The sequence below is a fragment of the Gymnogyps californianus genome, chromosome 3, assembly GCF_018139145.2.
Source record: "Gymnogyps californianus isolate 813 chromosome 3, ASM1813914v2, whole genome shotgun sequence".
NCBI classification, from domain to species: domain Eukaryota; kingdom Metazoa; phylum Chordata; class Aves; order Accipitriformes; family Cathartidae; genus Gymnogyps; species Gymnogyps californianus.
Genome location: NC_059473.1, coordinates 47086583 through 47108985, shown reverse-complemented (window position 1 = coordinate 47108985; position 22403 = coordinate 47086583). Strand labels below are relative to the sequence as shown.

Below are 22403 nucleotides of genomic sequence, written 5' to 3'. Positions count from 1 at the left end.
AGAGATAACAAACACGTTAAAGACGCTGCTTTAATTCAATTCTTAAATATAGCATTCATGAAGTAATTAAAATAATGCCAAGTTGCCTAAAAAAAAAAAAAAAAACAAACCACGAAACAAAACCCAAGACAATTAGCATTTCTGGTTATTGCCCAAGATTTGATTTGTGCTCTTCGTTCCTAAGGGCCTTATCTTACATTTAGCCAGCCAGCAATGTATTTTTCTAAATATCAATTTTAATAGCGAGTCTTTTAATTCCCTGTTACATTTTCACATCCATGAAATATTTGAAACCAGTCACATTCCTTGTTACAAGTCAGAAAAATGCATTTAAGTAGCCATTACTGTGCAAGTCTCTTTAAATATTTAATCAAAAAAAAAAAAAAGACAATGTTTAATCTGTTTTAAAAAACAAAACACAGCGAGGATACAAATACAACCCCAACCCTCGGCGGCAACGGTTTGTAAGTGGTAATGGAGAGCTGCCCCGCTGAAGAACACCTCTCCGCCTCCCGCGCTCGCAGGCTGGCCGGGCAAGCGGGGAACCTCGCCTGCTCCCGTCCCTGCTCCGCCTGGGCGGTGGTCGGTGTTCTCAGCAGGCGCTTCCATCCAGTCACAGCATCAGGAACCACTCAGAGTCGTGCGGCCACAGGCTTCTGTACAGGTATCCTAGCATCTAATGAAAAAGTCAACACTTATCATCAAAATGCCGTAAATACCACTCCATCAAACTACTTTTTGCTTTATTTTCCTTGGTCATTGAGTTGCACAGTATTTCAAATCAAGAAGGGCGATTCAAAGCTGCAGTCAATGATGCCAGAGAAAGTACTCTAAAAAAATATCATTAGGATTTTTATACAGATAAATCTAAGGAAGTACTGGGGACAAAACACTACATCTAATGTATGTGCATTGTCCAAAGTAATTTATAACTTGAGAAGCTCTCTTCAAACTAATTAGAGAACACTTACCAAACATGTCCAGGATTTTATTAACAGCCTCCTGATTTACACTGTAAGTGAATCCATTGGACCTACAGTTAAAAGAAAAAAAACTGTTTCTTCAATGAATATTTCTTAATCCAGTCATTTTTATACAAATAATCTGAATTAAATATTTTCATAATTACATCATATTTTTCATCCCACATATTAATTTTAAAGACATGGCAGACTTCTAAGCAGATTGTACTCAAGGACAGTTATGGTTTCTTTATCCTTCCTCTTGTTCACAGTCCCCATGTCTCTCTCTTTCCTTGATTTTTATTAGGGACAACTGCAGGAAGAGAACGTCTGTTTGTTTTCAATCATACAATTTTCAAGACTATCTCTCTGAATCTGAACCAGATCTTCAGCTGATGTCAAATTCTGTTGCACTCGATTTATTCCTTCTACTTGAAATGGGAATTTAGCTATAGACATCTATTTAGCACAGTGACATGGCAGAGGACGTAACAACAGTACTTTGTGCACTTTGCAAGGGCACTACAAACCTTAACCAATTAATTTCCTGAACAGAGGCATAAGAAAATAGTCATCAGCTGCCAACTACATTCTGTGAAACACTCAAGACAATGTGGGGGCTTGTTGTATCAGGGACTTCCATGGGTATACTTTTAAATACAGTAAGCACCACAACACAAATTAATTTGATTAACAGGAAATCCATGTTACTGTATTTTTGTATAACAATAGCTGGTTCTTAATCTTAGGCCTATAAACTATGAACTGTGTTAAAAGACTTTAATGACTAAGCTTTCAGCTAAATTGCTTTGAGATGTCAGTGCTGAAACCCCCTAAAAATTAGTAGTACTCCTGATTATTGCTTACATTGCCTGACAAGGCTTATTGTAACACGCAGAGTAACTTCTATTAAAAATAAGCAGGACTGTTCTCCTTGCTTATCAAAGCCTTGGGAGAAACTTTGAAAACCAAAAGGTAAAGGGACTCAGAAGCGGCCTACTAGTGAGTTAATGAATTTTGTTGCTGGGTCCCATAGTAGTGTTTTCACTATGACGGAGTGCCATTCTGCTTCTACAATGCGTACAGAAAGGAACTACCTGGGTCTTCACCGTAACTCAGGTAAATCCAATCAACCTTCAGCTGACTGGTGCTCAGGCAGTCGGGGTTCTGCTGTTCTGCTTCATACTAATAGCTCAGTCATTAAGAATTGCCAGTAAGACCACACACTGACTTCTATACACCAAAAAGCCAATGTTACTTACATTTTCTTCTTCTTCACTGCACCTAGTTGCACAAGAGCTGCTAAGGCATTTTTCTGCATGTCAGAAGACAGCGCTTCATAACACTGCGTATTCCCTACAGAGAAAGCAGAAACACAATTAAAAGTTTTATCACTGTCCATTAACAGGCTACACTTGTAAAATCATATTGCATAACAGCTGTACACACCCTTCTCAAGAAGCTGAAAGACAAAGTTGCGGACTCCAGGTATAAACTGCTTCTCAGTAAAGGCTTCTTTTGTTTCCTTTGAGAGGTATCTGAAAATTAACTAACATTTAAAAAAAAAATTAGCGCTTCTTTCCTTTTGATTGTCAGCTTGTGAATTATAAACAGATGTGTCCTCATAAGTGATACTGTTACACTTTGAAAAGTGTAGGAGAGGAACTTGAAAGGTATCATTACATAGAGCATCTGAAATTTTTATTACTGTTTAACAGGCATGAGAATCCTAATATTAAAATAAGATTCAGTATTACATAATAGTTACCTTAGACATTAATTTAACATTCCTGTTCTCACAATCAAAAACAGTATAATTTTTTTAAAGCAATACCTGTTTTACAGATGGGAAAAACTGAGCAAATCAGTACAGTTCAGCTCAAGCCATACAACAGATCATTAACAGATTCCACTAGGTTCAGACGTCTACAGTCCCATGAATCTTATGCTGACATACCTGAGATTTTAGCCTCCTGTTTTTGTATACATTGCTTATTACAGGAATGTAAGTGTTCAGTCTTATTAAAACCTTGGAAAACCAAAAGAATTTAAAGAGATATGGATGCAATTAATGACTCCCAAAAAAGCTATCAGATATGAGATGCAAACTCATTTCCACACCTGGCAGGACAGCCCACATAAAATGAATTAAGCAAGAGCTCCTCGTAAGAAAGAGCAATGAACCTGGTAGCAGGTTCACTCCCTGTGAAGCTTATAAACCCACAATGGGCCATCACATTACAAGGTAGTTATTGCTTCAGTCAATTGGAAAAGTCTGAGCCAAAAGCTAAAATCAGGATCCTGGGGAGAGGGTGGTGTTTAAGATATTTATTACTGCTATTTCTGAACTCTTGCATTCCCCAGCCATGAAAACAGTCACTGTTTATACTGCAGAAGTATCACAGCTCTCCTAGTTTCCCTATAAAACACAGGAGAAAAAAGATAATTTTCTGAAGAACAACATACCTGATAACCTTCCACAAAAGGTCTGAACATAGCTGACAAGAAAGATACTATAACACCTCCTTTGTCGGTAGGGTAGATTTCCTGTTGACTTGTTTGAATAGCATCACATTTCGTGAGTAGAAAACATCCTTCCTCAAAATCCTGGGAGAGAGAAGCATAACTGAAATTTTAACATCTACAGTAAGTGCAGCTACCCTTCCCCACAAAATCAACAACAAAAACCACACAACAGGACACCACTTCCATTTCTGAACTCAGTTCTCAAGAGACTCAAACCAAAATTTTCCTATATACCAGAAATACCCTTATAAAAAGGCAGTGGGAACATGTTCTTAAACACAGCAGTATCTCGATCCACAACAGGCCTAGGAGCAAAGACAGCAGCTGTGGCTGCTATTGTAACAGCCAGCCTGGGCTCCCTCAGGATTTTGTCAGAATAGGGTCAGGTTGTGTGGTTTAGGGTTTTTTCTGTGGGTGCTTTTTATTTATTTATTTATTTATTTTTAAAGTCAGGGTTTGCCTTTATCTCATGTCCACTGTTTGCAATAAATGATAACATAGTTCACTGACCTGCCGTCTACAAAACAGGCAACACAATGGCTAAAAGTTACAGATTATAGAAATGTCAATGACAAAACCATTTTACTGCCAGTATCGGCATAAGGGGGAGGGGACACAGGACACACACAGAGAACACGAGGGGACGGGACACAGACATGACAGACACATGGACGACTAGAGGGGTGCATTGCTAAGAGATCCCTTAACATCATAGCAACTCTTTCATTTGACTCCAGTAAAGTCAGTCATAGCCAGTCACCTTCCTGCTCCCTGCTTGGTTTTGGTACTTAAAAAAAAAAGCTGCAAGAGGCAACAATTGCTAACAACGAAAATTAAACATAACAGTGCCAATCAGCCTTTTAAAAAAGGCCCAGTTCTCTTTTACATAAAAATCTATGAGATTTTAATATAGTCACAAGTCTTGAATATTCTTATGAAAATTATGTCTTTTTTTAATGCAGGAAAGATCACAAATATCACCATCAGATATTTGGCCTTAGCATTGATAAAAATCACCTTTAATCAGTTTTAAATCCAAATAAAAACTACATGTGGACTTACCAGTTCATACTGGGTATGACGTTGAACCATTTTTTTTTACTAATAAACTTGTGCTCACCTGCATTTCAAGCTGGCTGGACTAGAGCCAGCTCCAACCCAGCAGGATGTGTACAAACTGACACAGCAAGTCCTGCAGAGAGCAAAGCGCTGCCTGCAGTTTTCACAGCTTGCCTGTGTCCAGCTGTGTTCGGAGAGCACGCAGACATACCGAGCCCTGTAATAAGGCAGTATGCAGGAACAATACTGGCTTTGTCTGAGTAATGGTTGTGTGGGGCAGGGGGTGAAACGAGGGGAAACGCTTTTCAAGCAAACAGGATGCAATGAAAGCTTTCATAAGACTCTAAGAGGGACACTGTTACGCTATTAGGAAAGTTCTCACTTCAAAAACCTTCACAGGCTGCATCGCCTCAACTCTGTAGAAGATTTTGGCTGCCTAAGTTTACATCAGGCTTTACTATAAGCACTTCCCTCACAGTGCTCACAATGTACTGTCTGAATCTACACAAGATAAATGCCAGTAATAAGAAGCTAAAAGGGCTCAACCATGAACCATCAAAATACTAAAAAAAAAGTTTACTAATGCACAGGAACATCGAAACCTTCAGAGTTCAAGGTATAAGAGGAACATTAGCCATTGTATAAACACTACAGAGTAGTACCGCCATGCTGTGCAGTCAAGGAGAGGTGGGTACAGAGGCGTACTTTAACAGATGAGGAACTGGGTGTTGGCACAGTCCTCCGGTAGCCCTGCCATCATAGACCACACACATGGAGCTACACAAAACAACTGATCACAGCTGCATTAGAAGGAATATAATCAACCAGAGGACAATAGGTACTTAAATTTAGAATCGCATACTCTATTTGTCAAAGATAACAAGGGCATACAATGGTTGATGATTAATTGGTATAATACCTATAGTTTAACTTTCTGAAAGAGCAGCAGTGCCTCTCTGATACAGTCTGCAAGAGCTTTTAGGAAAAATTATCCTGGTGTACCCTCAGTGAGAATTCCTGTTTTGTTTCTGCGCTGACAGAACATACCCACTCTGTGACAGAATTCAATTAAATCTACATTAACACTTTTTTCTTCACAGCCTAAGGTCTCTTTCATAACTGCAGAGCTAGAGGACAGTATTTACACTTCATTTAAAAGAATGTCTTACATATATTTTTATATCTGTGCTAGAAGACTGGCAGCTTTATGCAAAAAAGCCAAACTTCTGCTACAGTTCATTTTAATAGTTCAGAATTGGGCAATTTCAGGATTTTTTGTTTTTTTACTGGAAGCAGGAGAAAAAAAGATTGCATATGCAACCTTGTGGATTCAGACAACGTTTTGCATCTAACCAAATGACCACCTTTTAAGTTCTCCTTCCCACTTACAGATCAAGTTGATATCACTGTAGGTGTTTATCACAAAGCACTTGTTCGGCAGAGCCCTGAAATCAGATGCTATTTTAGTTGGCTGTGTTACTGACTATCAGTATTTTTGTATAAAGGATGTTTTTACCTTCAATGAAATGCCAGGAAAGAAGATGAACTCATCAGAAAAAACATCTCTCAAGAAGCTGAAGCAGCTATAGACTTCCTCTGAAAGAAAATATTGTAAAGTACTGTTGTTTAAGACATGTAATTTAAAACATGCAAGTGAAAAGCCATTTACTCCTTATTTTAGAGAGAGTGCCTACTTCAAATAAAATTTGGACCTAACATTAAAAGCATACATACATATACAGCAGAAACCACCACAACAGAACAGCAAGTACTCAAAGCACTTGATTCAATTGTTACCAAACAGAAAGAGCAGCGGGCTGTAGCTTCTCAGAACACGCATTAAATACCACAGAATCAGATGCTGCACAAAACTAAGGCATGTATTCTGAGAAGTTTCTTTAAGAGCCAAGTATTGGAAAACACTGAAATACTTCAGAAACACGAATGGGAAGAGAAGACAAACTGAGAACTGGCTGCACTGTATGCAAGTGTGAGCTGTGTGTAATTTGTAACCTAAAACGCTGGTCTGCTAAATGGCAACAAAATAAAACACTTAGGAACTGGGATCAGCTCATCTTAACCCTGCCCTCTCAGCAGAATATATCTACTTTCAGAAGTGTCAGAGGGGAAAGAAACAAAAAAGGCAAGCAAAATAGCCCCGTCCCCTCCCAACACATCCACCTTATGCCATGGGACCTTATCCAGAGTATAACGGCCTCAGATAGCTCCCACTAGCAGCTGCAGGAACCTCGTGCTCCTCTCACAGCTGACAGCGCAAGCAGCAAAGCCTTGCAAGGACTCTCAGAGGTACCCAAACATACCTTTTCTGAAGCTGCGTGTCATCTGCAAGGCAACTGCCACCAGAGATGGACGCACAAACACGTTCAGCAGCTGGTTTCTATAGGTGGCACACATGAGGATGGCCAGGGCACGCTTAAAGACGATTTCCCCTACGGCTCCATCTTCCACTTGTTTGTCATTTAGGACCACGTGGCCATCAACAAGGCGAGCAATATTGGAATGCAGGGTGAGGCCAGACATGACTGCTTTTTTGGCACACAGGTTATCTATCAGGAAAATGCAACACTCAGGAAGATGCAAAAGGGAACATAATTCTATTGAAACAGCCTAAAGTGCACCAGTATTTCATTAAGTTTTATCACTGAAGACCAATTATTACACCAAACATTCAGTTGGAGAGATGTTCTAAAATAATCCACACCAGGAATTGGCAGCCTAGGCATAGTATGAGATGGAGAGAACAAATTTCAGACATTTCTGTAATTAAAGCACTTTAAATTCTTCCACTTGCTAACAATGACAAATACTTCCTTTGTCTCTGGAACAAGTATTCTGAGCCTCCAAATAAAAGAGGATAGATATGTTTGATGGATACATTCATCAGCAAGGAAATGGAGACCATACTTTTGCTTAGGCATTTCTGGCACTGCAAGTTTTGTATCAGATGCACAAGTCTTTATAATGTTACTTTCTCAACTCTCATATACAAGGAAGGCCTCATCCCAAATGAAGTTTAAAGAAATCCTAACATAAGTATCGTTACATAACATACCTGCTCAAAGAGAAACCAGACTGTACTTAAACCCAAATATCTTCTTGTTTTGTAAGACGATCCTTTTAAAATGCCTAAAGCAAGGAAGTGTGTGGTTTTGGTTTTGTTTTTTAAACAACAAAGTTCTTCAAAGGCAGGCATGAGTTTCACAAGCCTGTGGGCTTTGGTCAAGCTTTTTTGTCAGTGTGACACACCACGAACTTTATTCAGATAAAGAGCAGCATCTCAAGTCTTGAAAATACACTCACCTTTTTAGAATATCTTACACTTTAAACACTACCAAAACATTCCCTGCATCAAATGTGAACTCCTTGGCAAGCAATGAAAGAAGCAATAAAAACTTCTTATTGAACACTAAAATACACTTTACGTGTTCACAGCACCACAAGCATATCAAATCAATATAGCCTCTGACAGAAAAATTAAAAAATTTCTTATTCTTTCCCCTTAACATAGATTTCACGTAGAAACTCCTTACATCTTATTTGCTTCTTCAGCTTACTTTGTTCCAGTTTTGCTAAAGCTCCCAAGTTTCTCAATGCAATAAGAAGCAGAAGTCTGAACAAGTCATTTTGCAGTTCCTGTTTTTAATATAAAATTTCTAACAGCCAAGCAAATGTTCTGCCTGTAACAACCAACCAGCATGACAAAGGCAGAAACAACTAGCTGTTGGAGACAGAAGAACGGACAGGGTACATGTAGTTGCTGACTTGGTGATGTCACCAAATTAGCCTTTAAAATGTATTTATTCTTTCAAATTACTGACAATCCAAAACAAAACAACAAACCCTGTTTCTATGCAACTGATGCCTAGAGCGGGGCCAGCACACTCCAACAAAATCTGCTCAGTTTTGTCATTCCTCTGTTTCATTACCATGCTTATTTGCTATTCCTGACTATATCACAACTCTACTAAAGCAAAAGCTTATTCATTGTTGCTAAGAAAATATGCAAAATAAATAAGCAAACCCAAATGTGGTATGTTTTCCAGTTTACTGTGCAGTAAGATTCTAAATGATGTTTAAATATTGCCATGAAATTCTTCCTTTTACCAGTCTGGCAGGAGCAGACCTTGTCTGCATTCACTGCAGTGCAGAAAGGAGAAGCTGTTTTCTTCCAGAAATGACAGAGTTCTGCTAAAACTGTAGCCTGCTCCTATTTCTTTATTGCAGTAGTGAGAGGGATCCTTGATTATACACATGACTACAAAAGCAAAGATCCATGGTTTAAGTCTACCTACAGTGAAACGGTAAATGTACTTGCATTACACATTGTTTTTCTTTGCTAGCTTTACCACTGATGTCCTGAGGCTCTAAAATTAATTAGCTGTGTCACCTTGGCTCACAGAGAGAAGTTTAAAACAATTGTTCAGAAAGTTTGGAAGGAGAATCAACCTTGCAGCAGCCAATATATACATACATATTATATATCTAAAATAAAGAGAGTGTGTGTGTGTATAAATATATAAATAAAACCACCAAAGAAGCCTTCTCCCCAAAAGTGATCACTGTTTCTGGGGATAAAGTGAAATTTAAAAATAAATAGACAACTTACAGTTTTGATTTTCTCTCACCCATTTGTTTCCGCTAGTTCTTTGCCACAGTAACAACTTATACTATAGTCAATATCAAGCAATAAACGTAGCATTACACAAAGTTAACTGCTGCAGATCAGGTAAGTGCCTGTGACTTACACAGGGTTCAGAAAGATAGACACTAGGCAAATCTCAGTACTCTAATACAAGTATGTTATTATTTCCCCCTCATTCCACACTTCAGGATATAACAGTAAAACACCTGTTCTGCTTCCACCTAACTGTTTTTCAAAGTATTATAATCTACAGGCTAAGTCAAAACCTGTCAGGTTTTAGCATCATTTTTAGCATATCCTATAATCCATTTACAATTCTGAGGAAAACATTCTGTAAAGTTGTCACCATACACTGCTTCCACAGAAACATAATTTATCCTTCATAAGCAACAAAAGGAATAGAAATAACACTTTCTCTGCATACCAGGCCATTCAATGAATCCTCCAAAAGTCTGTGTTAAGCCTTTAAGCCACAGAGTCTTTTCTATTAGAAGTTCAAAATCCATGGCTGGCAAATTCTGGAGCAGGACAGCAGCAACTAGCACCCATGGGCTCAAAACCATGTTTTCTATTTGCAGGAGCTCCATTTTATAAGCTACGTCACTGACAAATTCTTGGATATCCTCAGAAGGCTTTTGGGGAAGATGCCTGAAAAGAACAATGCAGTTCAAGGTAAAGAGCTCCAAAAACTGGAATATAAATCACACCCTTCCTTATTTCTTCTGTATTGCTCCCAGATCCATAACTACTTTACAGCACCTAACGTCCGGAGGGTGATTCTATCTATGTGCCATGTAGAATAGAAGTACAGAGCAAAACATCAGTAGCTTCATGACAGTATTTGAAACATAGATCTCTGTATTGATGCTGTACACTTGCTATCTTCAAAAAAAATTCAGAAGCATTATGTTTTATATAACAAATTGCAAAAGCCACCCAATCCAGTCATAGCTACAGCTCCCTGGCACATGATCACATAACAGTTTGCAGTAATAAAGCAAGAAGGGAAAGAAAGGTGGAATTTTTAAGTGGCAAAACCATCGAATTCTCAGAAAACAGAGCTTTGCCTGGCTCATGCATCATCATTAAATTTTAAAATGGCATCTTCTCGACACAGTACAAAGCTATGCAAGTAACAACCAGTCACAAGCATGATAAGCCTCTGCTTAAGGTTCAGCGGTCTAAATAGTCAGATGGAGGGGAGGTGAGAGAAGCTGAAAAAAAAGTACAAGAGAACATCTTAATTATTTTACATAGGTGAGGACTAAACAAATGCTTTTCCTGTGCATACACCATGGAAAGATGTGGTACCTGGGAACCAAATTGTATGGGCACCGACTGATTCTCCCAGATGCCAAGGTTCTAAGTGATACCGGCTGGCCAACGTAGATATGTATGGTACCAAAATTGTCACTGAGGATTCTTCTGGCTTTTAACAACCCCTACAAAAACAGGAAGAGCAAAACTCAAATTTTGGTGCCACAGGGTATGTATACATCCACCTATGTTCTGTTCTTAAGGAATTTACATACAGATGTAGATTCTTTGGGCTTTGGGACTCCTAGGAGTTCATATGCATAGAGTGATTCTTCTAATATCCTCTCATAGCTGATGCTGATGGGAACAAGGTATGTGTCAAAGATTTCACGTTTAAAAAATGGTTCCATCACAATGCTGAGAAGACCTGCAAATTGAAAAAAAATTTAAAAAGAAGTGAATCACTTGTCTTTTTTGAGGAAGGAAAAGCAACTGCAATTTAACTTTGAAAAAGATATCTTCAAAGTTTAGAAACTGCTAATAGGTGTGCACTGTGCCTGTTCTCTCTTCGAGCAAGCAGAGGCACAAGACATTGCCCAAGCTTTAAAACAGAAGGGAAATGTAAGCAATGCATTTGGACAGCTATTCGTGATCTTTTCAGGAGTACTGATCTGCGCTCACACAGCATCTTCCTTCTAAAGATTCCCCATTACTTTTACAGTTAGCTTACAATATTTCCCTGCTGGTCAGGGGACGCCTATTTTCTAGAAAGAAAAGGATGAAGAGTTACGCAGTTAAGTACACAATGGGGCAAAGGGAGAGACAGCAGTAGAGTGCAAGAGACGTGTATTGCCATTCTTTGTATGGCCTTTGAACTCCAACCATAGTGTTTTCTGCTACTCTCACAGACCTCACCAATTTCCCACCACTTTAACATCCCTTCCTGTCTGAAGAACTTACGAAGCACATAGCTACTAATGAAAACACTAATAGTCATAAAAAGTTCCAAGTTTTCAACAAACCTACCAAACTTTGGAGTCAGAGTCTTGGCGGTGCGGCTTCTAGTCCCTTCAAGAAAAAATTCAATTGGGGCATAGCCACTCTTCAAAAGTAAAACAAAAAAAAAAGCTGGTCAGAAAAATAAAAACATTTCTTCTTTACTGCCCACAAATAGTTTTAAGTACTTAAAATGTAAGTAAGTTTTTTTTAATGGAAGCCATGCATGTCTAACTTCAGTCACCTCTAAGCCTATGTTCATCCGTTGTATTTGCCACACCATATAGTTAAATTAACGAAAATCTTTTGTCTGTCATGAGATATGGGCACATGATCCAAAGCAACTGATGAGCAGCAATTTGTTTACCACCTACTGCTGAACTATAATAACAACAAAGTGCATGCATGCTCTTCACCTACAGCAATTCTGAGGTAAAATGCATTTAATCAGATCACAGTGAAGACTTTCAATCACATAGCTATCACATCATGCATATTTCACGTGAATCATTCCAACAGAGTATTTCTTAAGCATACATTTTGAGAGTTCTGTAATTTATTTACCCTTAACATTGTTTTTACGTATTCAGCAAACACTGCCCAGTAGAGTCTGTTCCCACCGAAGGAACGTCGCATAAAAAAGGCACCTGCCCTTCGTAGCAGCTCACCAACTATTTTCATTCCTAGGAAATCTGAAAAACAATCAAACAAAAACCAAAACCACACACACAAAACTTATTGATTAATATCAGCCAGCAGAATCAACCACTTTCTCTAATACACTGATTCATTTACCAGAATAAAGACGATCTCTTGCAAGGATTCTGTTGTTGCAAATACCTTTATTTGCTTTCAGATTGTCTAGCTAGACTTATGTAGACGTGAATGGCACGTTATAATATGCTTTCAATTTTTTTTTGTAAGCAGCATTCACTTAGAGCAATTTATTTTCATAATTTAGATGGCCAGATTTCAACCATAATAAACATTAAGTTTTTGAAGTACATTGTCTCACTCATCTTCAGAAAGATCAGTTACCATTGAATGTATCCTAGAAGACACAGAAATTAACTGACCAATTACACTGTATTATACCATTTATGATGCTGACTCATCACTTTGGGAGGCATACACCAAACCAGCTAAAATTTTTTTACAGTTTTCTAGTCTTAAGCAATGACAGTCAACGCTTAACTTGTCAAAACCAGGAAATAATGTTTAACAATTAACAAATTTCTTAGGGAAGCATTTAAAATGAGTCGACACAGCAGCTGGCCATGTGCTGCTTCAACCTCCTTGCCACCTCAATCCATGAAACACTTCAGAACAGATACTCACTCAGTAAAATAAATTCACACTTCCAGCTACAAGGCTGACAATGACTACCTTGAAGATGTCATATAACATCACACGCACACATATATGTGAGACAGATAGATAGATAGATAAGAAAAAATAGATAAAAAGAAATTGGCTACAGGATCCTGGGCAGCAAGCAGCTGTCAGAGCTCATCTGCAGAGGTCCATCTTTTTCCCTTACTCTCCTACTACCCTCCCTCTCTCACCACAACATAGACTCTAACCCCTCCCTTACTTCCACCCTCCTGCCATGTATTCAACCTCCCAACCAGGATGCTGGCTGCGTGCCCAACGCCTCTCCCCACCATACACAGCCATCCCACAAACTGGGACTGAAACACATCCTTTCACGCACCTCAAGCCCACACAACCTCACCAGCTCTGCGCCTCTAATCTGACTTGCTCCCAAGACCTGAGACAGAAACATGATCCCAGCACCAGCTAGATTCCCACTAATGTACTGTATGAGCACATACTCTGGTGTTACTGGCAACTGTTTACCTTCCCTTAGCTAATCCCCATAGATCCACCCATATGCTACTTGAAGCCAAGCGATAACTAACAAAGCAGAGACACTTACCACCTATATCAGGAGAGCGTCTCTCCACTCAGCACAAGTACCACTTTGAGAGTGAGTTTGTAAACTGCATCTTGTGAACCTCTAACACAATATGCAGTAAATACAACTACAACCATAGAGAACTGTGTTTTCTCCAGAGGAATTTAAAATAATACACACATGCAGCAGTGTGGTCAAGCTGCAAGACCCTAATTCTGAAGAACTTTGACCCCAAAACATTTAAAAAAATGTTAATCGCTAAAAAAACCCCTGTAAACTAATAGTATCTTAAGATACTGTTTTGAGGCCCAAAACTCAAAAAGGCTCTAATCCAAAAGTCAGCAAAGGATTACACCGATACCTATGACAGCATGTGAGCAGGTTCTGAACAATACGCAACGGGTAAGCAGCTGCAACACCTTGATAAAGGCAGCTATGAGACATGAGCTTCTGAATTCACCAGAATCTAACCTGCATCACCCAGAGGGAAGATACCACTAAATGAAAGACCAGCAGAATCTCATCTTCCCTAGCAAGCACATTCTCCCAGCTCCTGCTGATTTTCTACTGGTCTTCCTAACCTCCTGATTGGAAAAGTAGACTACAGTAGACTAGTAGGTTCCCAGATCTTTGCTAGCTTGCCCATGCGCGTTACAGCGCTGCACCAGACCTGAGGTTGTTGTCTGCCTGCTTAGAAGACCTGGTTGATACCCAAGACTTCCAAGATCAGGTTTCTCAGTTAAGTGCTGCCAGAGTCTGGGTTTTCAAAAAGCACATTAACTCAGAAGATATTTACTGTTAAAGTGTTCAAGAATTGTTTCCCGCAAATATACTGGCTTCATCTGCTTTAGAGTTAAGTATGTCCAAAATCGCGACCTCTGATGTGAAATTTCGTTTCCCAGCTAGCTCTGCTCTCAGCACTTCACGTAACAGAATTCTGCCAATGCTTCAAGGGAATCAGTCCCATCAGCAACAAGCACGAGGTGGCCGGCACTTCATATCTGGCTACTATGACTGCACTTAAAGCTGTATAAAGTATCACAAAAGGTTCTGCATACACAGTAGCTCTTGGGCAAGTTTTTGCCTGTTCCCAGGCCAAAAAAGCACTATAGAAGTCTTCTTCACGACACCTATCTTTGCCTCAGCCTTGGGTCTACAGATGAGGTACTTCTGGGCAACCTTGCTATGAAAAAATTCACCTTTGATTGGACTCAGCACCAATGAGCAGCTTTCAGACGCTGTTAAAACCTCCTTGGGTGAGATGCTTACAAGACATATTTGGAACAGAAGTTAAAACACAACTACTTATAGTAGCAGCTACCAGACCCCTTGCTACCGATTCTCTGAATCCTGAAAACATTGTTAAAAGAACATACTTGCCTATTCCTGCAGCAATGACAGGCAAAGCCAAGTCATACGTATATAGCAAATAAGACAGCATCAAAAAGTCTACGTAGCTTCGGTGACTGGGCAGCAGTACAACCGGATGCTCCTGAATGGCGTGTTGCAACTAAAAAAAAAACCAGCACAAACAATATTGTTCCCGTATTTACAGACTGACTGTTGAAATTTGCAAATACAGACCTTCACAGGGCTTAAGGCAAACAGAAGCTGATTTGTTTGAGGGTGGTTTCTCTGTTCACATACTCTATATGTTTTTCAGCATGGGACCATAGGAAATATGGAGCAGTAGTTTCCAGACTAGCAACCTGTGGTTCACAAGCATCACAGGACTCAAAAGCTAGGGCCACCTCATTACGTGATAGTCTAATTCAAATCCCTTTTGAAGGGGATGGGAAACCCAATAGTGGCTGTCAGCACTGACATTGCTGTCTTCCAGGGAATGCACTGCACCCTCCAGAACAGTGGCATCCTGCAATGAAACCGGGGGACAACAGCTCCCCAGGAAACTGAGGCAAACTTAAAGCATCTCCTGCCTCAGAGGTGCACAATGTTTCACCACTCTTAGCTGTATGAAGGTTTTGCAGAACAGCCAACCCACTCAGCCACATAACATTAGGTTTTCACCCTCAATTCAGCTAAATACATTATTAGATTTATAGTATCAGATAGAAAAACTCTCTCAGTGGCTGATCTAACAGAATCACTGACACATGGTATTCCTTACCATAGGAAGCATTTGGAAAACATACAAAAAGTCCTGCTGACTGCTTGCCTCTAAAATACTTATATATCATCTGTCTTTCCCCCCACACTTATTAAGAAATGCAGTAATAAACACAAGTGCAGTTTTTTTTTTTTCAAAGGGTACTTTTCATATTTGTTACTTGGAGCGAAGATTAGAGTCTTTGTCCAAGTGACTGGTATGAAAATATTGTAACATTTTTTTTTCCCCACCAGTACTCACTCTCTGCATTCCTTCTTCATTCACACAAACTCTTTGGAAAAGCTGTTTAAATATTTTGCTCAGAGTAAAGGCAAAAAATCTGACAGCTCCTAATTGCATACTGTGGCCCATCTCATCCAGGATTTCCGTGGCTTCTTCTTGAACAATATCAGGTGATTCTCCCATCTCTTTTGCTAACTAAAGAGAAACAAAAGAAACAAAATAGCAGTCACACGTTGTTCCCTTCTCCGTGCCCATGCATGCCATTCTATGTGCCACAACAATTATGGCAGAACTACTGCAATAGTCAGCAAGATTTTATGTGATAGGCATGCATCTAATCATACAGAATCTGTTCGGTGTCAGCCAACAAGAGAAAGTCAAGTTAAAGCTGTTCAAAATCAAGAATGAGCTTAGATGTCAATGGCGGGGGGAGAGTGTGCAACAATTTCACCCCCCTCCTCCCCCCCAAACACACCATCTGAATGTTTTAATCTGTAGCATCTTCAGAGGAGATTTAAGATCGAAGAACATTTCCATTATTGTTGCTCTGAAGAAGGCTGTGTGCAATTTTCTTTGACTAGTAAAATGAAACCTATGTTTGCAGAGATATTCACAACGTAAATCTTTGAAGTGCATTTGGATTAGATTTTAAGACTTGGCTGAAGAACCTCAGCTCTATCACGCTTCAATTTCTTTGTAATGTATTACTTTGGCAACGGCTAGCTGAAATGCATACAAAGCACTGTCTCTACCAACTTTGCAAATCAATGATCTTTTTTCTGTTGCTACGCACATTCCCTTTTGAAGCTTCTTAAAATAGACTTAAATAATGGTCGTCCCTCCTATTTGATACTTTGAATCTAGAAATATTTAATTGAAAAGTTAGTCTTTTAGCGTTATGGAATGAGGAACATACCTTTTACTGAACACGGAGGAGGAAAGAGGAGGAATGGCAGAAGAAAAAGCCTCCAAAAAAGCACGGCTCTGTTCAGAGGCCAGCACTGCTTACCTATTATTTCTATTTTGTGACAAATGAGAAAACCCACGTCCTCCAATCTACCTCCATATACCACCTTACTATCATATCTACTGGTTCAATTGTGTTTTAATAAATGCATTATCCTTCATGCTGCGTATTTCCACATGTAGCTATAACTGATCATTTTAACCACTTAAAGCAGCCAAAAACTGCTTCCACTTGAGCCTGAGAAAATCAATCTCTCTTAGGAAGCCAAAAAATTATTCCTATTATTCACTAGGGAAAGATACTGTTCTCATTCACCAGTAACAGGCTTACCACACAGTTGATCCTGTGTGAATTAAGTGCACATCCACTATAGAGCTAAGCACTTACTCCCCAAAATCAGGAATCAAAAAATCAGACCAGTCACATACAGCAAGCTAAAACAAACAAATGCATTTAATTTCACATACTGAACATTAGTAACCTCAGCAATTTGTCACAAGAACGAATTCTAGTATGCCTGTGTAAAGCTGTGTAAACTCTGCCCAGACAGGAGGCACAGTAGTCGTAGACTGTTGGGCTTATACCCCGAGATAGTCTCGGTTAGATACTTGCAGTAATCTCCAGTACAAAGCTGATAACTAGGTTGCAATGGCAGGTCTGCTAACCCCCTTCAACCACTTGATGCTAGCTGGGAAAATATCCACCAAAATAATTTTCCATCAAAAAAGCAGCACTTCAGAAGAAAACATCACACAAATGTCTTTCTGTCAAATTCTCTGTAAAATATTTTCTTTCAGTAAATGTTTTAGTATTTCTAAAGTTGAAGGATTCTTTTTTTTTTATTTCATACTACTTAGCAATTCATAACAGCAATAGGACTACTTTGTAGGACATGGTTTAGTTTGTCACATCGTAACACGTTTCGATATATCATAGGTAATATTGACCGTTAAAAAAAAAAAAAATAAAAATTTTATGGTAGCCACTCACTCAGGACTAACCAAAACATCTTATATACTTCTGTTGGCCTGGAATTATTTTTCATGAATACTGAAAATAGTTAATCTGCTAACTAACACACATTCTTACTTCAGCCATTTCAACACAATGTAAAATATGAGCCAATTTGACTAAAAATATTTTATTCAAAGTAGTAGCTGCCCTTCATCTTAAAATGCAAATATAGTTACATCTTAGACAGTGTTTCTAATTCAAAGAATTCTCTGTGAAATTTAACTCTCATTTTAGGGAAAGTAGCATTTATGACTGATTGATAAATACATCACTAGCCTATAAAATTCCTATAAGACATCCTCAAAGCACAAAAATGTCTACTAAGAAGGAGCGTGCTTATGTCTTTCACAATGCTGCTCTGTGGCAAGGACAGTGGAGGAGGAGGAGAAAAAAAAAAAAGTCAAGCACATTGGATAAGTTAGATGGTGAGGTGTCGTATATGCAAAATCAAAACACTATTTCATGAACGAGCTATCGAACAGCTTCAGTGGCAACTCCACGGTAAACCAGTATTTGCTTTTCCTGCCAAAAGAGTATGGCTCTGAAGTTACTGATTTATTGGACCGTCTTTCAAACTACAGCTATTGTGTTTGACAAGGTCAGCAATAATCTTTTTTTCCCCTGCTGCCACACAAAGCTTGGCTGTGTTCAGTCTACCTCGTCTTACAGCTCAGTGTCCAGACTCACCTGCTTGATAACATACTGAACTTGCTCTGACTGGAGAACAGCACTTTTAATAGCGTTTGGCTTGCAAGGTGAAAGTCCCTTGTAGATCACAGGAGTATAACATTTCATCGCGTATCTCAAGTCACTGGACAATCGTCTTTCCTCCAAGATATCTTCAAACTCATCTCTTTTCTTTGACGTGAGCTCTTTCTGCTGGGAACATACAAATAAAGAATGAGACACTGTCTCGAGCCATTCAGTGGTCTGCTTGGCTACAGTACCAAAATAATGGCGTGCAATACTTTTGCAATGTTTGGGGTTTATTTTTAGCTTTCTATAGTGTCTGCATTCCACACTCGGAGTGCATGAACAAATATTACCTGCTTGGATCAATGCTGCAGAAAGAAACTAAAAAGAAAAGGAAAAAAAACCCAACAAAAAACCCCAACCCTTTCCAACTGCAAAGATCCCCAAATCACCCTATGCCACATGTTACTTAATTCTGCCCAACAGGAAGAAGTTGAGAGAACAAGTGCCTTGCCTCCAGCCTCTCCATGATTAATAGGTATTAACTAAAACACCTTTGATTCCAACTCTCACAGCTGCATGAAGACAATGCCATGAATGACATTATAAAAACACAATCATCAACACAAAAAAATAATCCCTGCTACTTTAAGTTGCATCTGGGACCTTGGTGATTTGTGCTGGCTTTCACCAAGCTTGGACATAAGGTACATAAAACACAGTCAGGCAGGAACAAACCAAAAAACCCACTATCAGCCATGTGAAGATCAAAATGCAATATGGTGCAGACATAGGTAAAAAGAGAGCACAGACTCTGAGTAACCAACACCACTGCTAAGCAGGAAAACAAACAGTACATTAAGAACTAATTCTGGATCCGTCCCACTGCAGAAATCTCAGTGACAAAACTCTTCCCCTTGAGTCAGTAGGTATCCCCTGCACTGGAGAGAAACGTCTCCTGTTATCTCCTGTAATACCACAGTTCATATGAATGACACCTCAGTCTTTCCAAAACTGAAATTGTATTTCTCTAAACTTCAAAACAGCAGCAATAGCCACCAGAAAAGGAAGGCAACTGGAGCAAGCCTCTGTGAAACACAAGTATAAAAGTATTGGTTATGATCAAGCATATTTATTAGAAGAAGATGCTAAAAATAAAAATGCTTATGTCTTCCTCTACAGCACCACTTGAAGGGTAGCACAGGCATCCCTTTCATTCATGCTGCCTCCTCTCCCTATATACCTGTGCAGAACCAGTCTGATAATGAAGGATAAAACATGTTGTTTCATGGGCTCTTACAGTGACCTTTTCTGGTGTTGAGAGGAAAGTCTGGCCAGCAAACACACAGGAGAACACCAGGAACAGATAAGCAAAACGCCCAGCAGTGGTGGCTGGGTTTTCAGCCTTGGGAGAGGGAGTCATGTTTCACTGCCAGCTGACCACAGCCACATCAGCAACACTATCAAAGCAGCTGACATTTAAAGTAAGTAGAGAGCAAACATTTAGTTCCTGTCCATTCATCAAGACAAGATAATTTGGCAAAACAAAACAAAGAAACTCAAATCGGGGATATCTCCACTTAAGAACCACAAAAAATCCTTCAAAGCCTCAACTGTATCGAAAGCCAATTTCATTTTATCAGAGAACACAAATCCTACTACAATGTTTGACCTTCTCATATTCTTTTCCCCACACAATATAGTCAAATACGGATACCATCCTTCTACTACAGTAGCATCTGGTAGATTGTCTAACTCTTCTTTCCACTACTGTAGTTTAGAGAATTGTCCTACAGTAACTGCAGAACAAACTCTCCAGGGACTTTTAAAACAATCCTATACAAGGTATTAAACCCAGGCCTGTATTCATTTAAAACTTTTAGGATTTTTTTTCCTGCATAGTTTAGCATTACAGTTTTCAATCTTTCTTCTTTCACAGCTTTCAACTAGTTGGTGTTTTGCAAGAGCCAAGTAAGCTAAGAACTGTTAAGAAGACTGGAAATACTTTGTTTTAGCCATCTGTTGCCATTGACACCTTATATCAACCCCCCTGATCAAAAATAAAACAGAAAAAAAATCCCTTATGCTCTGTAACAGCAAAAAAGATTGCTCGGAATAGCATCAGAAAACATTAGTTGGCTCTAAGTATACACATACTTAGATCAGTATGTGACAAGTCATTGCTGAGAAGATCTAAGCAACATTTACGTCAATTACCAAAGTTTCCTGCAATGTGCAACTACACGAAACCCAGACAAAGAAAGGCAGCACTCAGCTCAGGTATCATCAGCCCCATCAGCAGTCACCGCGCTGCTACAGCCGCTCCCCAGCATGGCTCTGGTGAGCAGAGTGTTGCAAAGGCCACGGCCAATTGAAAAGTCACCTCTCTGCCACCGCTCCTCATTTGACGTTTCCAGATTTGATGTGCAACTGATTTCTCTCCATGGCAATAGTTATTTTCACACCCTGTCCTGAAGTAGCGCCGAGGGTGCCAAAACACACACTTTCCCAACCACTAAAGAAGAACAACACTCCTTTTACACATTACAGCCAAGTTGTTCTTCCAGCTTCAATTGCTGACTGGTAGAGAACACATTTAGAAAATACGCTGTTGGAAACCTTGACATCAGAAAATTCAGTTACGTGGACTGTTACTGCGACACTGGTGAAGTACAAACATGAAACAGCAGGGGCCTGGAACTCCTCTGCTTCCATATAACCTATGAAAGCAATAAAACGGTTGCTCATGACACGCTTGGGATACCAGGGTACAGCCAAGGAGACACAGAAGAGAAGTTTGGGAATCTCTGCTGAAACCAGGAGCTGTTTCCCTCTCTCCCCAGGCCCTCCTCTGAATGCAAGTAGAGACGGGGGTTTAGCACCCCACACCCAAATCTCCTTGTCTGAGGCTGGCATAGGAGCTGCAGGACAAAAACAAGGTCAATGAAGTCATTTCCACCATGTAACATGGGAAAACCCGCTTCGGCCCCTCCGTCTCCATGACAATTTTCTAGTGCTGAATTCATCGTCGCTGGCAGGTTTCTGTCCCGTACGACAGCCGCGGGGCTGCCTTGCGAAGTGCCCTGTGCTCGGACAGCTGCCGCCCCAGCCTCTCCGCCAGGCCTGGTTGCAGGGCTGCTGGACAAAACCTTTCCAAACAAGAGTCCCAGACACTTCCGACCTTTCTTCAGCCGGCTGGCGCTTCACAGCATATCTGAGGGGAGGAGTGGCGCTCGGGATCGGGAGCTTTGACTGTCGCGACTGACACGACAAGTACTGGGGGAAGCAGCCGGGGAGGAGAAGCGGGCTGGAGGCCCGCAGCGGCTGGGGAAGGTGAACTTGCGAGGGGAAGCGTCCGGTTCCCGCTTGCCCACGACCTGCCCCCGCTGGGGCCCGGGAAAGGCACCGTGTCGTCCCCCCCCGAGCCCCGCAGAGCGCAGCCCCCGCGCCAGGGCCGCGCCGCCGCCGCCTGCCACCGCCCCGCGACGGGGGTAGGGCCGGGGAAGTTGTGCGGGACACAGCCGCGCCCGGCAGAAGCCCCGGAAACCTCCCTCAGGAGCGCGGCCCCCGCTTCCCCCGGGCGCCGAACCGGGGGGAAGGGGGGTTTCGCCAAGCGCCGTCACTCCGCTTCAGGGTGAACGGCACCGACGCGGCGCGGGGGTGAGGCGGGCAGCCCCCTTCCCCCGCGACACCGCGCCCCGCTCCCCCCCCCACCCCCCCGCCGCCGCCGCCGCCGCCTACCGAGAACATGGGCGCCCCTCGCCGCGCCCGCCCGGGCGCCGCTGCTGCCGCCGCCGCTGCCGCCATGGTCCTGCGAGCACCGCCGCGCCGCCCCGCGCCCCGCTCGCCCGCCCTACCCCGTCGCGGTGGCCTCACGCCCGCAGCCGCCTCCCGCGGCGCCCATGGCCCCGCGCCGCCCCGGCTCGGCTGCCCGGCGCGCTGCGGCAGGCGCGGGGGAGGGCGGGGGGACCGCGCGATGGGCGGCGCCATCTTGGGGG

The 22403-nt window shown here is 41.1% G+C and overlaps 1 protein-coding gene across 2 annotated transcripts; it reads right to left on the bottom strand.

Annotated features, from left to right (window-relative positions):
- Positions 1–12: 12 nt before the first annotated feature.
- GNPAT (glyceronephosphate O-acyltransferase) lies at positions 13–22395 on the bottom strand. Of its 2 annotated transcripts, none has more exons than XM_050894647.1 (16): positions 22147–22395; positions 18400–18591; positions 15750–15926; positions 14762–14891; positions 12028–12155; positions 11494–11569; positions 10743–10894; positions 10522–10652; positions 9635–9858; positions 6869–7114; positions 6064–6143; positions 3429–3569; positions 2412–2511; positions 2225–2318; positions 972–1033; positions 13–676 (listed from the first exon to the last, which is right to left on the bottom strand). In XM_050894647.1, exons 1-16 carry the CDS (start codon positions 22393–22395, stop codon positions 633–635), a joined length of 2226 nt encoding a protein of 741 aa, XP_050750604.1. In that variant the 3' UTR covers positions 13–632. The 2 variants fall into 2 exon arrangements, with proteins under 2 accessions (XP_050750604.1, XP_050750605.1); XM_050894648.1 differs by having other exon boundaries at positions 18400–18588; positions 22147–22199.
- Positions 22396–22403: the final 8 nt, after the last annotated feature.